The sequence below is a fragment of the Staurois parvus genome, unplaced genomic scaffold, assembly GCF_062004578.1.
Source record: "Staurois parvus isolate SC_StPar_1 unplaced genomic scaffold, SC_StPar_1.0 ptg000017l, whole genome shotgun sequence".
Taxonomy (NCBI): Eukaryota; Metazoa; Chordata; class Amphibia; order Anura; family Ranidae; genus Staurois; species Staurois parvus.
In genome coordinates, this window is record NW_028317813.1 from 937,637 (window position 1) to 955,958 (window position 18,322).

General features: G+C 43.0%; 1 protein-coding gene across 3 annotated transcripts in view; it reads left to right on the top strand.

Annotated features, from left to right (window-relative positions):
- GPALPP1 (GPALPP motifs containing 1) overlaps positions 1-18,322 on the top strand; it is a 67,278-nt gene that overhangs the window by 23,395 nt on the left and 25,561 nt on the right. Inside the window, exons 2-4 of one of the 3 annotated variants that reach the window (XM_089678717.1) lie at positions 2,617-2,752; positions 3,723-3,821; positions 10,038-10,137. In XM_089678717.1, the coding sequence (XP_089534843.1) occupies positions 2,617-2,752; positions 3,723-3,821; positions 10,038-10,137 (335 nt within the window). Of the gene's footprint in view, positions 1-2,610; positions 2,753-3,722; positions 3,822-10,037; positions 10,138-18,322 lie in introns of all 3 variants that reach the window. The other 2 variants (XM_089678710.1, XM_089678725.1) reach the window with 2 other exon arrangements.

Here is an 18,322-nt window from a genome sequence, read left to right on the forward strand (position 1 = left end):
CAAAGTCGGGTGCCCACAGTATAGGCAGGAGAACTCCATGGAAGTGGGAGCGGGTACCTGTCAAATTCAGGTACCCGCTCCCCCTCCCTCCCTAAAGGTCTGCAGTGTCTGGTCATGCCCTGTACTGTCTGGTCATGCCCTGTACTGTCTGGTCATGCCCTGTACTGTCTGGTCATGCCCTGTACTGTCTGCAGTCTCTGGTCATGCCCTGTACTGTTTGCAGTGTCTGGTCGCTTCCTGTACTATGTCTGCAGTCCATTGGTTCAGAATATTTTTTTTTTCTTGTTTTTCTCCTCTAAAACCTAGGCGCGTCTTATGGTCAGGTGCGTCTTATGGAGCGCAAAATACGGTAGGTAATATCAAAAGGGGGTAGTTGGTCCAGGGAATATCCAGTTGCCCCCTGGGGGATCAGGAAGGATTCCTGAACTGGATCATACTTTATTGGGGTTTTTTGCCTTCCTCTGGATCAACTGTGTGTATTAGAATTGTGTATATGGAAATTTTATGTGTTTTTGTTTGTTTTTTTTATGGGGAGGGGGGGTTTGTTTTTTGTTTTTCAGTTGGTTTGAATTGATGGGCTTGTCTTTTTTTCAACCTGACTAATGATGGTTGTGTTTTTTTTTTAATTATTATAGAAATCCATGTATGTGTGTTGACATCCTAAATAAAGGGTATCAACAGATTGATATCCAGTGACATATTAGCACAAACACTGTACTTATTTTATCTGTCAGTGGGAGTGAATTACTTCTCCAGTTTAGATGGATATGTGGTGTTTTGGCATCACATGGCAGTGTAGCAGATGTTTCAAGGCCTTGTGCCAGGGACATAATAAATATATGTAACTATGTTGTTAGTGACAGAATGTGAAGTGTCCCTGTGGTATAGAGAAGCTGCCAATGAGAACAAGGGCTCATGAGTTTATAACAGAATGAAGTTTGTACCTACATTTTGTAAAGCGCTGCGCAAACTGTTGGGGCTATGTAAATCCTGTATAATATTAATAAAAGCTATTCCTTCTAATTTCTTTTTTTTTTCTTCAAACATCTCAGACTCTGTGTATGGAAAATTTGATTTGTGAAAAAAAACGCTTTCATTAATGCCAACATAGAATAAACTCCCATCTGGATAGTTTAGAAGCCTATTGTAATCAGTATGATACCTGTGCTGGTTTCTTTCATGTACCTGTACATGGTAAAGCAGATTTTCCATATGGTTTTTTTATGATTTTAGAGTCAGCACAGTGGCTAAATGGTAAGCACTTCTGCCTGGCAGTACTAGGGTCGTTGGTTGGAATCCCAACCACGGCACCACCTGCTTGGAGTTTGCATGTTCTCCCTGTACCTGCGTGGGCTTCCTCCAGGGTACTCTGGTTTCCCCCCTTTTGTCTCGAAAGAAATGCTGGTAGGTTAATTGGATCCTGTCTAAATTGGCCCTAGTAGATGTATGTATGAGTATAATTTGGGGACCTTAGATTGTACGCCCCTTGAGGGTTAGGGACTGATGCGAATGTACAGTGCGTGTGTGTGTGTGTGTGTGTGTGTGTATATGTAAAGCGCTGCATAAATTGACGGCACTATGTATGAGTACCTGAAATAAATAATTATGTTAAAATGATGTTCCAAGAGCCAGGTCTGGACAAATCTTTAAAAGGGTCAGGACCAAGGGCCCACACATAGGACTCACTGATGCCATATTTTAAATTTTTTTTTTTTTTTCTTTCAAGCTGCGCCTGTGGATTTTTAGAAATGTCTAATTTCTCAAACTCTGTGCCCCACTACTTTTTTTTTTCCTAGCATATCCTCTTCTGAAGCTCTGCGTGACATATTCTATATCTCTTTTTCACTGACCAGTGTTCTATTTTACTTATGGAGTGCAGTGCTGCTGTGTAGGCTTCCTGTTGTTTAGATGAGTGTTTCTCAACCTTTTTTCAGTTCTAAAATGTGAAAAACTATTTTTACATATTTCAGCAACATCCACACATATAGGACACCCAAGGATAGAGGGGATTTATTCTTCCAAAGCAAATATTCTCTTGCACACTGGTACTGACTAGTATTCCAGTGTTTCTCTTCTTACTCAGTCCCCCCCTCCCTCACTCAGCTAATGTGACCCCAGTGCTGACAGAGGGGGCCAGGGGGAGGGCAAACAAGGATGCTGTGTAGGCGCCCAACATCCTCCTTATAAATCAATTACATCACTTTTTGTTAGAATGCCAATGGCTAGAATGTTGTTATGGAGCAAAATGAAAACCTGTGGCTTTGTGTAACTAAAAGGCAGGCTTGATCCACCTTTTGGCATGTATACACTTTTTTGGGCATTTTTTAGGCATTTTGCCAAGGTGCCCCTGAAGACACCTAAAGGTACTCCAGGTGCCTGGGCACCTTGGTTGAGAGAGGCTGGTTTAGATAGCATTAACACAATACTAATGCATTCTGTTAAGGCATGTAGCAATTAGAAGACTGCCAAAATGCAGGCTAAAGCATACTTTGCATGGGAAAACTGTCTTTGGCTCTAGTAAACCTAACCGCCATGGTGTTTGGCTATCTTTCAGACTTAATCATGGTCCTATGTGCCTGTTTACATCCTAAGATGGATTTTTGTGTTTAGTTGCAGGTCCAGTATTGCCGCCTGGTTACAAGTACAACCACAGTTCAGACTCATCCGAGGACAGTGATGAAGAGACTTCATCCAGCCACAGGCACCACAAGAGACGATCTACTGGAAAGGACAGAAACGATTCCACAAACAGGTCAGCTCAAAGAATCACCGACTTCTGAATTAGAGGAAACTTTGTGTTTGATATATACAGGACACATTGCCCATATCTGTCTATTAGGGGTAATAGGGTGTTTACTGATATATTTGTTATAGCTGAACATGGCTCTCTGTCCTTTAAAGACAGTAGCATGCAGCACACACATTTTTGTTTGTTTATTATCTCTTTGTATACCCCAAAGTCACCTTTCAGAAATATTTTGTATGGGCACTCTACAAACAGATACTTACAAATAATTGCAGTTTGTAGGCTTTTTATTCTTTGCATACCTTATTTTTCTTTTCCTCCCTGTTATTCTCATAGTGGCCATTATAACTGAGGAGACATGAATCCATCTCCCTTTATGTCTTGGATCTCTTTGTCTGCCTCCTGGAACATGTGACACTTCACATTGTCTGAGGGGGAAGGAGCTGGTGATGTAGCCTTCTCGAGATGCACCTGTGTGGCCTTGGTTACATCACCAGTGTCCCCAATCAACAAGTGATTGGAAAAACAGTAACTGAAACTAAAAGCAAAATATGTTTACCTAATGTTAAAGAAACTTTACATTAGAGCCAAAAAATGGTTTGCTTAAGAAAGCTGCATTCAGCAAGGAATGATGACAAACATGCTGAAATAAAAGATTTTGGGTCTCGCACTTTGAATTCAGGATTAAAATTACAGTCTTTAGTACAAAAAAAAAAAAAAATCACACATAACATCAGTATATGATTTTGTCTGCAATGAATTTCACAGGGCATATCCCTGCTTCAACTCCTTCATAAAAAGTGTGTTAACGCTGCATACTTAATCCAAATATAAAAACAAGTGCCAGTATATTTAATTCAAATGTCTGTTATACAGGTAGCGAATGTCATGCTGATCACAGACCCTTTGTGTTAGCAGTCACTTAAGAGGACTTTTATTGTGTTTTTTTTGTTTTGTTTTTTTCTTTTTTTTCCAGAAAAATTGGAAAGGCTTCAGATGATGATGATGATGATGATGAATTTTTTGGTCCTGCTCTCCCTCCCGGCTTTAGGAAACAATCTGAATCCCCTGATAGGTATACTACGTTTTCTCCCAAAAAAAATAATTTTGCAGAATTCTAAATTTCAGTATTGCAAAATCATCTGCACAAAGTAATTGTAAGTTGAAATAGCTTCATTCATAAAGCTCTTTATTGAAGTGCAAGCAGGCAGCAACAGGATAAAGTACAAAATCCTCCTTATCAAAAGGCGACGTTTCGAGCATCAACCTAGCTCTTTTTCAAGCATGGAGTTCCAAGCCTTGGTGGTACCTCAAAATGTCACATTTTGATATGGATCATTTTATGTTTTAACCTATTGCTGCCTGATTGCCCTTCAGTTAGGAGCTATATTGACTGAGCGACTCTACTTTCGAATAGACCTTTGTATATTCGATTTTTGCAGTATTGGAATATTAAGATGCCAGATTTATGCCATTAGGCTGTTCTTTATACACATGGGATTGGATACATGATGGGATCGAAGTCTACTTCCCTGCAAGAATTACAAATGCTCTGTCCTAGTAGTGAAAAATAAATACTGTCCCCGCTACTCCCAAATAATGTTAGACAGTTAGTGTACCTTCACATCCTTCTCTTGTAACGATGTGTAGTAATTACTATCGTCTTGTCAGTCTAAATCCTGGATCTAGTACAGTGCGTTCTATGTCAACTCAGGAATTTGCTTTTGTGTGTCAGAGTAGGGACTTCTCTTGAGACAGTTACACAAAATAATCAAGCTGTAGGTGTTGATCATGAATGCAATGCAGATATGGTGACCGTTTTGTGCTTCTATTTAAGAATATATTCACAATTGACTTGTCTCACAATGTTTGAAGGCGATGGTTGTCTGAGGTTAGGTCTGATTTTAAAGCTCAACCCCATGCAAAGCTTGTTTTTTTTTTTTTAGTTTTGGTTAGAGTTGGGAAGAAATCCTGTTTGTGGTCTGTCTCCTTTAGGGACAGGATAATAGCTAATGTTACTTACTGTCCCTCATGTAAGACGAACATGTAACTTTTTCCCATGTGTTGGCACAGGTGTAGGTTTGAGCAGAGCAATGAGTTAAGTTATGTGTTCCCACTCGCCTGTCCCCAAATGAGAAAGTTGTGAAAACTGGACTTTTGTTACTCACCATAAGGAATATCTCTTCCTCTGAGTTCATTGACTGACATAGGCTCTCTTCTTAATCTTGACGAAACGGTTTTATAGTGCTGCCTACAGAAGTAGGACACTAGTCAGAAAAGAACTCTGCACCTCCTATGGGCCGTCTTTCTGGTATTGGTTCAAGATCTTGATTAATGTCAATGTGTTGACCAGGTTGAATGCTTTCTCATCTGAACCTGTATTTTAGATTTTGATGTATTGTGTTGTTGATCATGATCTACGTGTCTGTTTTCAATTATTTTATATGCGTTCATTTTGAATAAAATGTAATATTTTTAACTGGTTAGGCATGACTCCGTAAAGTCCCCTGGACATCTTTCTTTTATTTACACTGTATTTTGGGACTGAGACATGCTTTGTCCACACATACCAGACCAAAACTTGTTATACAGCCTTCAGGAAGGTGCACGTCAGGCAGGTACACACAAACCGCCCTAAACACGTCCAAGGAGTGCAAGGCAACCCTCATAGGACGTTACAACTGTGGACATACGGAAGACAGGACATGCCCTCAGTCAGGTGAAAATACACCACCTTCGAAGGAAGGCAAGGGCCTGGACAGAAAATCACCTTATCCTTGTGCAAGACCAGATATGGAGATTTACAGAATAAGGCTGCCACCCAAATATCTCCAAGGGGAGGCTTCTGGAGCAATGAAGAACCAAATTAAAGCCCCACAGCATCAACAGGGAATGCCCAAGGGGCGCCACATGACGAACCCTTGGAAGAAAGTGCTGATCAAAAAATTCATGGCTAAGGAACGCTGAAAAACAATTTAACGGTACAAAACTTTACAACAGCAGGATGTCAAACACCCCATTGGAAGAAGGCCCAAAGAAAGAGCCTCACTGCAAGGAATGTTGGTAGACACTTGGAGCCTTGCACCAAACAATCTTAGCCTTCCAGGCGTGACAACATAGCTCTTGAGAGGTAGACCTGCATGCCTACAACATTGCGGGCATCACCAAACCCAACAAACTCCTGTTCCCCCAGGTTAGGCTGTCAGTAGCCATGCCGTTGTAGCCAGTAAAGCAGGGTGATGGATTGGACCCTGGGACAGGAAATAATCCAGAAATGGCAGCTGACAGGGAGCATCTGGCACAAGCTGCACCTGTCATCGAACCATGGGCACAAAACCAGCCTGGAACAACCAGAATGATCAGAATCTCTTTGGCTGCAAGCCTTTGCAGCAGGTGAGGAAGCAGCTTGAAAGGAGGAAATGCATGAGGCGATATTGATCCTGCGGTGCTATTACACATAGGTTGCATCCAGGAGTAGGGGCGCACCCCCTGATCCAATTACTAGCAACTGAGACAATCGACCTGCCAATTTCCAATACCTGGGATATCCAAAAAGACCAGACTGCTTCACTAGTGCTGCAGGTCTTGTGCCACCTTGGTGGATGACATAGGCTACTGCTGTTGCATCGGCCCCTGACCGGGAGCCCCAGGAGGAGATCCATCTAGTGCTCTAGAGACAGCCTGATTGCTCGCAGCCCCAGGACGTTGACTAGCAGCAGTGCCTCCTTCTGGGTTTGAGATCAGCACAAGATTGCTGGATTCTTAACACTTCCCCAGCTGGATAGGCTGGCGTCCATTGGTAACCCCATCCAGTGGAAGAAGACAAGACTTCTCGGCCTTCAAGGAGCAAGACCAGAGCGGGGAGGCCCATGTCAACCAGCCCAGTCCAGGGCAGTGGGAGTCTGTCCTCTTTCAACAGGATTCTCTGTTGCAGAACTCTCATAAGGAACTGCACAAATGGGTCCACCTCAGAGGTGTACACCATAAGTCTGCATGCAAGACCACAGGGAGAACTGCTGGTATGACAAGAGTAATAGACCCACAGTCCCAAGCTTTCAAAGCTTGTCCACCTGGAGAAACACTTCGGTCTGCTCTGAGACCAGAATCGGGCCCAGATACTTCAGGCTCCTGGTGGGGGTAAGGCAGACTTCTTGACGATCAGGACTTAGCCAATGTCCTGAAGGAAGTGCGTCGTCATCTTAGTAACACCCAGACTGGGGGTCAAGACCTTGAAGCATACCCGGGAGTAGAGGCCAGACCGAAAAGGAAACTCTACAAAATAGATAATGCGTGCCCCCCCAACTGCAAGGCGTAGGAACTGCAGATGTCCCACGAAGATGGAGCCATGTCCTTGATGTCTACAGATGCCAGAAAATCCCCTGATAAGGAAGGCCACCACCAAATGAATAGAATCCATCCAAACTTCAGGACCCTGGCAAGGCAATTCAGGGCCTTTGGGTCCATCATCGGTTGAACCCCATAGTTCCTTGGAAAGCATGTCCTGGCTCAAGCACTAGTACAGTCATTTCCTGAGGAAGCAGGTCCCGCCAGCTCCACACTAGGCGCAACGGTGGAAGTCAAACTTTGAGAGAGAATTTCCCCAGTGGAATGAGAAGCTATTTTGTAGCTGGATGCGATCCATCTGTGGATTCACTTGTTATGAAAAAAAAAAAGGGGGGTCCACTGGCTCAAAAACCTGATAACGATGACCCCCAATCTGGAAATGGGTGGGGACAAAGCCATCATGTTCAGGTGGATCCATCCGTGGTCAAATGGATTTGTGAGTCCAGGGGAGCCTGGCACCCCCCACACAGGTCCTTTAAAACCCTTATCAGAGGAGCCAGGAGAATGCAAAGTATCCTGTGAGCAGTAAAGGAAGGCCTGGGTCTTCAACGCAGTCCTAATATTTTCTTGGCTTGTGGGAAGATGGAATTACTGCAATCCATAAGGTTATCAATGTTGCTGTGCAATATAGCAATTTAGAGATTGTCACCCTGGAAAGGGAGGTCCCTCCAGGGCCTTGGCAGAACAACGTTTGAGACAAAGCACTGCCAAAGCACCACCACTGAGACCGAGATCTTGGCAAGGAGCAGGAAAGCATCCAAGGGTACATCACAAAAGCATGTCAGGCCCCGGACCATTCCAACCACCAGCTCCACATACACCTGAAACACCTGTCTGGCATTCAAACCTCATTACAGGATCTTAAATCGGTGAAGAAGTGCCTGAGACATCCTGACTGTGGCCAACACTGGCCACAATGCTGACCTTGCAACACTCAACATGGAGCGGACAACCAACCCTGTTTCGCAGTCAGCAAGATCTTTTTAATAGGGGGACTTCTCCACCGGTAGCATGGAAATTTTGCATATCCTCCAAATGGAGGGGATCACCACAGAAGGAGGCCACTTTTCCAGAAGGTCCCCTTCACAGGGAAAACCTACCACAAAGCACTTCAGAACAACAAAAGGGACAATTCGGATGTTCCCAATCTTGGTATATAAATTTAAGTGTGCAGGCTAAGGACAAAAACCTTAATGGACCTAGGTGGCATATGTGTACTAAAGGGACAAACACTCAGTTGGGGTCCTCAGTTTTTTGCATCTCTGGAAGTAATTAGTGCTGTAACCAGTGCTATCTAAGAAAACAGGATGAAACTTCAGGGTCTGCAAAAAACACAGGGACTCAGGCTCAGAAATGTCTGACGACAAAGGAGATGGTGTGGGGGGGTTCTTGCTTGCCTGGCACCTGAAGGCTGCCTCCACCCAGTAGACGAAAGACTGCAGGAACACCAGGCACATGTCTGGGGGTACAGAACAGCCCCGAGGAATCTGCCACCTTCAAATTAGTATTGGGGGGAACTTGCACCGAAGGCCCCATAACGGAAACCAAACCAGGCGAGGCACCACAACAAGACAGGACTCCTAAGGGAAGAAAACCACCCCAGACTGATTGGTAACAAAAAGGGAGAGAGAGGCCCCCCACACCAGAAGGGTCACCATGCAGAGCCATGAATGCTGCCTGCGGATGCCATACCGCATGGAGTGCTACCTATGGATGCTGACCTGGATGCGACTGATTAGTGTGCCTACCAGAGAGAACATCCCAGAAGACTGCCCAAGTACCCAGCCTGAGAGTTTGAGAGTCTGGGGCAGCTACAGGAAAATGGCCGCCATGCAATTCCCCAGCCAGCTCCTATGCATATCTATGGGAAGGTACACTGCAAAGTGGGCCACCCATCTACTTCCAACAAAGTGGCTGCCAACATCACCATCAAAATGGCCAGCGCAGCTCCAAAGCATGGCTGCTGGCCAACCAGGAACACATGGCGGATGCGCAGGACTTCCCAGACCCAATAGGGAAACACAGAGCCCCACCAGCACAGCACACAAGCCCCTAACTCGGGGACCCAGGCTGAAGAGATGCTCAAGCGGCACGTAAGAGGGGGAGAAGCTCAGGTAAAGGCGGCAGAGGGGATACCAGCAGCTGGGAGGCAGGAGGGGACCTCACAGGACTGACCACCATATGGAGTACCCAGGCTCCACACCACATCTAGGGAGGGAAGGGGCATCTACTTAACAGTCCAGCAGAGCGTGCGGGTAAGGCTCCGATGACAGGTGCTCCTTTCCACTGAAGTAGGGGCTGTCGGCCAGGGTAACACTGTGACACAGACTGAAAGTGTCTGGTCATATGTATCCCTGTGAAACGTAACTTGCTGTCCACCCCAGTCCAGGACGGAGGTTATCGCAACCGACCCAGCACTTTGCTAAAAGGTCTGTGTGTGCTCATTAGCCAGACTCTGGTGACCTCTGGATCTAGATTATCCAGCTCATCACCCATTTGTTGATAGAAGATCTCTGTAGAAGAAAACCTTGAAAATAGGGGGGGAAAAGCTTGTGGAACCATAGGTCCCAGCTGGTAGCTAGGTCCTTGCACCTGAACACTAGGCAGAATAAGTGGCTTGCATATACTGTAGCAGAGAGGGGGGGTTTGTACCCGAAGGGCTGCCCATCAGAGGTGCCGAGTTTTCCTGCCTAGTGTCCTACTCCTGTAGGTGGCACTATAAAATCCTGTTTCTTCAAGATTAAGAAGAGAGGCTGTGTCTGTCAATGAACGTAATAGAAAAGGGTTTTTTGTTTTTGATTTTTGCCTGAAGTTCTGATTTATTGGTCTTGTTGATGTATCTGTGGGACATTCCTTTGCTGCTTCAGCTAACCAGAAACATATTCATTATTTCTGTTCACAGTATATTTAGTTTTCTGGCATCACTAACAGAATGTGTTTGCTTTAGGCCTGTTATAGGTCCTGCCCTACCTCCTGGCTTCAAAAGACAGGATTCAGATATTGAAGATGAGTCTCATTCTAAAGCATCTGCAGACACCAAGCATAAGGTAAGAATGCAGGAGTAACCATAAACATACTAGTATATTGTTTTGCGACTATGGGGAATATGACTTCTGTACTCATCAGTTTTCTATTTTAGACTAAATATATCTTGTTCAAAGTATATTTATAAAGTGACTAAATTAAAAAGGCATTTATCCGTTTCAATGAAGTTTGATACAGTACTCCTCACACAGCTGTTATTTACAGCATCATTTATCAGTAGCAAATGTTGAATGAGGGGGGGGGGGGGGGTAGTTCTTAAAATTCTTGATAAAAGAACAACTGAGCTTCAAGGATTTTTTTTCGGGGGGTGGTTTGTTTGTTTTTTTGTTTTTTTTATTAAAAACGGCATTACACATTGATTTCATTTGCATTGAGGTGATTGTACAGGGTTTTTTTTCTTTTTAATAACAAATGTGTTATACTTACCTGCTCTCCGCAATGCACAGAGAAACATTGAGAAACTGTGTGTGAGAGCAAGTAAGCGTGGAACAATAAAGTGCGGAAAAGAAGTTGCGAAACTCCCCTGCCACTAAGTTTGGGTCAGTGATATGGGTACCAGAGGCTTCGCACAGGGAAATCACAGTAGGGGACCTAAGATCCAGATGTGGCAAGTATGCCAATAAACGACCAGCTCATTCCCCATATTCAAATATTCTCTGTCTACTGAAAAAGATGTTTTGTTTGGCTTTTTCAAAAAGCAGGTGATTAACCAGGCGAGCCTGTATTTTCACTAATCAAGCGGCCTCAGTTGAGGGGTTTGCCTGAAAAGAGTGTTTTAAGTCTAGCAATCGTTCCTCCGCCTGTTGCATAACCAGTCTGGTTACCTACCTGTCCCCCTCTTTATTTCCACTGTCTGTATTGGTTTTATCTTGGTTCAATAAAGTGGATTGTTTGGAGTGCAGCTGATTGGACGTCCTTTTTGTACTCATCTTTGCAGCACACGAGCTGAGCTACCACCTACAGGAGGAGTTGTGCTTGGTGATTGGGAGTCTCTCTACCTTGACCAGCGGTAAACATACAGTCTTGATGTAGCCTTCTACCTAGAGATGCAGGATGCCAAAATGCTGCGGGCATGCGATTTAAAGGAGTCCCATACTATTCCGTAATTAGCTGGCCCCTCGTTATTGGTAAAGAAGTAGGCCCAATCAGCCTGCACGCCCTCCAAATTAGGAAGAACAGTCAACCAAAAGGAGTTCAGTTTCCACATATACATAGATGGGGAAGAGGATTTTCGAAGTGTCAGCCAATATGGGGAGTGGTCAGATAACACCCTAGGGGCAAAACCCACCTCCTCCAAATTAGGTAAATGATTTGGATATAAATATAAAATCTATGCGGGACATAGTAGAGTGGGAAGCGGAAAAGCAGGAGTAATTTTTTTAGTCATGGAGTGCAGGTATCTCTAGGTGTCAACCAGTGCAAATTCTGTCAACAGTTTACAAAATCTAGTAATTTGAGATGAGGTATGAGCAGGGGGGTTGTAGTCCAATCTATCAAGACTGGGGTCTATAATCGTATTGCTTACTATGTAAACATGACTATGCCGATACGACATTTACTGAAGGTAAATACGCTTTTCCGTTTCCCACAGCAAGGTCTTAATTGTTTTAATTAGCTGAAATTTGGTGTCTCACCTCTATTTCTTCTTAGTAAATCAACCCCCATGAGTCTACAATATTGAACTTTTTCACAATATTCTCATTTTCTGAGATACTGAATTTTGGGTGTTCACTAGATGTAAGCCATAATCATCTAAATTAAAAGAAAGAAATGCTTGCAATGTATAACTCTGTTTAATGAATCTAAAAGTTTCACTTTTTTAATTGAATTAATTTAAATTAATTTTATGATATTCTAATTGATTCAGATCAACCTGTATAACTTTCACACAAACCAATTAATATACACTTATTGGGATTGGGATTTTACCATAGACATGTAGAAAACTACATTTTGGCCTAAATTTATAACAAATCTGAGTTTATTGGATATTTTTATAACAGAAAATAGACTTTTTTTTTTTTAATTTTTTGTCTTTTTTGTTTTAAAGCCCCCCAAAAAAAACCCAGAGGTGATCAAATACCACCAATGGAAGCTCTATTTGTGGGGAAAAAATTACAAATGTAATTGATGTACAGCATTGCATGACCGCTCAGTTGTCAGTTAAACTTATAGCGTAAATTCCAGTATCTATACTATCGTTTTGTAGATGCTATAGCTTTCACACAAACCAATTAATCACTTATTGGGATTTTTTTTTTTACCGAAGACGTGGCAGAATACATTTTGGCCTAAATTGATGACGAAATTTGAGTTTATTGGATATTTTTTTATAACCAGAATTAGAAAATATTGTGTTTTTTCCACAATTTTCGGTCTTTTGTTTATAGCGTAAAAAATTAAAAACCCAGAGGTGATCAAATAACACCCAAAGAAATCTTTATTTGTGTGGAAAAAAGGACACAAATTTCATTTGGGTACAGCATTGCATGAATTCACAATCACCAGTTGAAATAGCGCAGCGCCGAATAGCAAAAAATGGCCTGGTCAGGAAAGGGGGTACATTTTCCAGAGAGCAAGTGGTTAATGAGTTTTACTGGCTCGTAGACTAATATTGTTTAAAACTCTCCTCTCTTGAAAATTGAAGCAGTGCATCCTGTGTTTGTACTGAATTCTCCTCTAAATACTCCTCTACATGGAAACATGACATTGGTGATGAACATTACCTTGATTCTTGGGTTCACACAAATAAATTATGACTTTGAGTCTCCAGTGCTGTCTAAGCAAACTATGTAACAATGTGCATTTATAATTTTTTCCGTTAAACAGTAACTTTTGTTAAGGTTAGCACAGAAAAAGGATCACAATAGGTACTTAAGGTACGTAAGGTACAAGGCCGTAATTATAGGTGCAGTTAGAAAAAAAATGGGGTCTTATTTTCCCCCACGATACAAAGCATACCAGAGCATAATGGATAAAAAAAAAACTGGTATCACCATTTAGGTATAGCTCCTCATTCACACTGGAAGTTTTTACAGCTGCTGTTTTTTGGCTTTTGGCGGGTTTTTTTCTACAGCCAGTAAACTCCCCAGCATGTTATCCTTTGTGTCCATGCACACATAGACTGTAATCAACGTATTTCACTAGTGCAGCTTGCCAATCCTTAAATGTGATGGCTGTGTGACGGCCGTGGTGCCCGACCCCTGCCCTTCTCACCAACTCGTGACAAAGGAGTGGTCAATCTCACACCGCGCTGTCATTTGCCTAACAGTGCCACTCTCAGCTGCACCCTGCACAAAGATGTTCCAGCGATTTGTCACTAGGTTAAGTTAGTTAAGCAATTAACCCTTTAAACTACCACCACCACTTTACGGAGAAGGAGGAAACTCTTAATCTCAGCAATAAAAACTGTGATTTTAGAATAATTGTCTGTAACACACACTGTCACCACAGACAGGTATGTTCAGAGATTACGGCTACATTCATACTGAGCTGAGTGTTTTTCAGGCATTTATTCAAGTGTTTTTTTAAGGTGTTTTTGAAAATTTGGGGTTTTTTTTCGCAGATTTGCAAATATAGGTGTGTTTTTCATTTAAACGGTTTTGTGGCCAATAGAAATAGCTTCTGTTTTGAGCTGAAAACACCTGAAAAACGCTTAATTCCACTGTTCAGGCATTTTCCATTCAAGTCTATGAGGACAAATGCTCAGATCTGCCTGAGAAGTAGTGACAGTACTTTTTTGAGCTACATGCGACAGAACACTTAAGTGTGAACAGGGGCCATTGAAAATAATGGGATTTTACTTGTTAATTGTTTTTTAACCTTGAGCTGAAAAAGTGTGAACGGGGTTTTAGGTTGCATTCACACTTAAGCATTTCATATCGCGGGCAGAGTCTCTGCGATTCTGCCCGCAACTTGAAAACACGCTGTTAAAATGTGAAAATGCACCTAACATGTTCAGGTGCCATTCATTTCAATGGCATCTGACAGTGTGTGGCATTTTTGCCAAGTTTCTGGAACCTTTATTGGGCAACCCGCGATTTTGTTTGCGCAATCGCGGCGCATTTGTCACGCAGAAAAAGCGCCACAATTGCAGGAAAAAATGTCCTGTGTTTTTCAGGTGCCACTGAAATGAATGACACGTGAATATGCTAATGCGCGTTTTCAAATTGCGGTCAGAATCCCTGCGATTTCGCCTTCCACTTGAAACACCTATGTGTGAATGGAGACTTACATTACAGTGGTACTTTTTAAAAGAAAGGGTTTCTTTTAGTTTGTATTAAAAGCCTTAGCAACAATGTCAACACTTTTCAAAATAGGGTTTAATATTGAAAAAGGTCAAAATGGTGCAAATAAAATTTACAGAAAAAGGGTGTTACAAAGAAAGAAAAGCGACAATAATGCAACAGAGAACTAAAAAGTAGTTGAAAATGAAGAATACTTAATGTCCTGGGTTGCAGAGTCCAGTGAATAAGCAAAAACAATACAGTGGCTCTCAAGTCCAGTTAGATGTTCCTTGGTTTGATGTTAAAATGAGAGCTGTCAAATTTTGGGGCAGTCTTTTTCTGAGATCTTAAGGGGGTGTTGTCAGAGGCCATCTGACTAACCATTTAGTTTAAGGGGTGGTTGCTGGGAGGTCACCACTTTTATGACCAAGATCCAGATCGTTTTCTAATTTTTTTTTTTATTTTTTTTTACTATCTCTATTATCTATTGTTTACAGACTGTTGACATGCCTATTATTGTCCAGTGTGGAATTTGCTTTGGAATGAATATAAATATGGCAGGTTTCAGATGTCTACTTTACCTAGGAGGGATAAGGGGTGCCAGTGGTTCCCCATATGGTCTGACATAGGGGTGTTTGGACTTGAAACATTACCAGTTAAGTGAAGAAAGTTAATGTCTATTTTCTGGTTGTGCTATTATTATTTGAGTTATGAAATATGCTGAAGTTTTAGAGTCTTGGCTGTTAACCAGTCTAGCAGAAATATGGATTGGCCATTCCCTTCAGCTGAGCTTTTTACGACCGGGTATCTATTAGATCTCTAGATTGCTCAAGCTTGCAAGGGTTAATTTTTTTATTAGGGTTCCTCAGACTGGCGTGTGGATTCGGCTAATAGACATGAGAGGGCCTGTATCTGTCCTGGTCTGATACGAAGGTTCTGGCATAAGTTAACAGTTTGTGTATTGTATAAACTGAAGGAAGAAAGGGGGGGAGGGAAAGGTCACTGTGCTATGCCTTATGACAAAATGGCATGGGTGACTTGAACAAAATGGCTGGTACACACAGCTATTCATGTGCCCAGTATGCACGACCGTTACACCTCCCCCCTCAGGTTATGTAAGCGAAATGATGGACGCTGCTCAACCGATCCAAGGAGTCAAGTCTTGAGGAATGGCTTCAGCCGCAGTTCTGGTCACACCCTCTGTGTTTCACCCCGCCCACCGGGGCTTGGTCAGAGGAAGGCGTGGCCAGAACAGCGGCTGAGGCCATTCCTCAACATTGGACTCCTGGGGTCTGTTGAGCAGCATCCATCCCTTAACTTACATTGGCTGACACTGGAATCGCTCGGACTCACGCTCCCCTCTTCTCACTTGCCGGTGGGATGATCTTTTTCCTTTCATCTATAGCTTGGAGCAGCGCTATAAAGGTATACCTCCCCCCCCCCCAGGTGGTTGCATGGGAGGGAACAGACTCCTGCTGCCGGCTTGGTTTCTCGGGACACAGGTCCGCCTTGCCAAGGTGTTCACTTTTGTGCAGTCTGGTTCCTTCTGAGGAACATGCCGTTCTCCCTAGCAATACTGTTGGGCCAAAAAAGTGGGTTGTGATGGGCGCCAGCCCTGCTGTTTTGGTCTACCCCAGGCCCAGGAACCATGAGGTACTGGAGCAGTGGGCAGGTGCTCGCTGTCTAACCATCAGGGACCTAAGCAAGAGGTATCGGCCAACCCCTCTAACACAGGATGCTCCGGACGAGTCAGCCTTCACCACCATGTGGCTCAACTGAATATATGGCAATGTTAGTTGGGGGTCCAGAAAGCACCAGCCACCTCTCCGGGGCCCACAGGGAGGAGTGGAACTTTGTGCAGTTGCCTACTTTTGGGGGCCTTGCTGTGTTCGACCCTGTCTGGGGAGAACACCTTGGACTCATGTCACCAGTCTTGAACAAACTGACAGTTACAGTGTTTGAATGTCAAACTAGGCACTGGCAGAGGGGCAAATCAGGGGTTCAGTAGCAGGAACATCTGGTAGGAGGAGACAACCAGAAATCTGGAGCTGGGGAGGCTGAGGTGATCATGGCCTGGCCTACTCCCCAAGCCAAAAAGCCGCTTAAGTCATTCTTGGGTACAGCTGGCTAAAGTAAGATGGCGGTGTGCAACTATAGTGTCTCAGATTAACCTGTGACTGACCGACCAAACAGAAAACAGACAAAAATGTTCTCTTTCATGCCAGCGGACAGTTCAACCTGGACAGAGTTACCAGTCGGTGCACCTGTGACGCGGGCCCCAGAATTCGCCTGCCCAGGTCTGGCGCACACCAATGCCACTACCTTTTGGGTCAAGTGCAGTCCTGGGCCAGGAAGAGGCAGGAGAGGAATATCTCATCCTCTACCTATGCAAGAAGTTACATCCCAGTAGGTTAGCATATGCCACCCCTGAGCAGAGGTGTCTTGTGATCAGGTGGGCACCACGGAAGCAGCCACGATATCTGGGAGGTTACAGCAGACTGAACGTGATGGCTTGTCCCCCACAAAGCCCTTATTGCAACATGAAATCTGTCTGGGATTACATGACAAAAGGATTTGAGGCAGCCTACATCCACAGAAGATCTGTGGTTAGTTCTCCAAGATGTTTGGAAGAACCTACCTACTGAGTTCCTTCAAAACTGTGTGCCAGTGTACATAGAAGAATTGATACTGTCTTAAAGGCAACGAGTGGTCACACCAAAATATTGATTTGATTTGGATTTTCTGTCCATTTACTTTCCATTTTGTTAATTGATGAAAATAAACTAATAACACTTCTATTTCTGAAAGCTTTCTTAGTTTATAGCATTTTTTTCACACCTGCCTAAAACGTTTGCACAGTACTGTGTATGTGAACCTTACCTTGGGAGATAACCCATTCCATTTAGAATAGAAACAAAAGGAAAAACAACTGTGTATACATAGAAAAACTGATCACATAATATATTCTCAGCTGCATAAGGAGCTTAGAGAGCAGTGGAAAGAGAAAGCAGCACACTGAACTTCTCAGTGAATGGCTGTGCAGGGTGGGTCTGTGTCAGGACACGTCTGATCATTGGAGAAGATCAGGCTGAGTTCTCAGCACAGCCAGAAAACTGACCACGGGTTTTCTGTTATTTCTAGTGTTGTAAGTTTTTAATTGGAAAGCAGAGGGACTGGCAGGAAAGCCAGGTATTTCACAGAAAGGAAGCAATACAAAGAGAACATAATTTTTCATACAAGTACATGGTACAACAGGCCCATATCAGGAATTTGGAATGTTGAGGTAACAATCTTTAATGCTGAACTTCAGCTAACACTTTATATGCAGTTACAGCAACAGTTTTTTATTTTTCCTTTTGGTATAAAGGTTTTTACATAAATAATAGTTGACATTTTTAAGCACCCATGTCAGTGTTAAATGGTTTGTCTCAACCATCTAACTGCGACTTTTGCTGGACTGGCTGTGGTGTGTTTGTATGTGAGAGAATGTGTTCATCTGTGGAGTGGATAATCTTTTCCAGTTGTAATAGCTCCTTTAATATGTTTGTTTTTCTGAGACCTACAGTACATAAACTAGTTTTTCTCTTTCTCTGTGTTCAGTCCTAGAGAATATAGCTGTTTGTATATACTGTGATCATATCCATAATGTTGTTGTGGAATTTTCCAAGATGACCGTGTCTATGGAAATGTCCTTTAAAATATAATTAACATTATGAAGCCGTATCAGTTTGAATACATTCAGAATGTAATTGTAGGAATTCAGTACCTTGAATTTTTATGTATTTATCAACATTTTGCTAGAAGAGACTTTTCTTCGGTGCTTAAGTTGCTACTCTTCAAGTACTTGAGCTGACCATAAACAATTTCTCTTTTATATGTTTCGCTTCCTGGGCAGAGTAGGCAAAGCAGCAAGCTTAGTACTTGGCTTATCCATAGTAACTGAACCTCAAGGGTTATATCC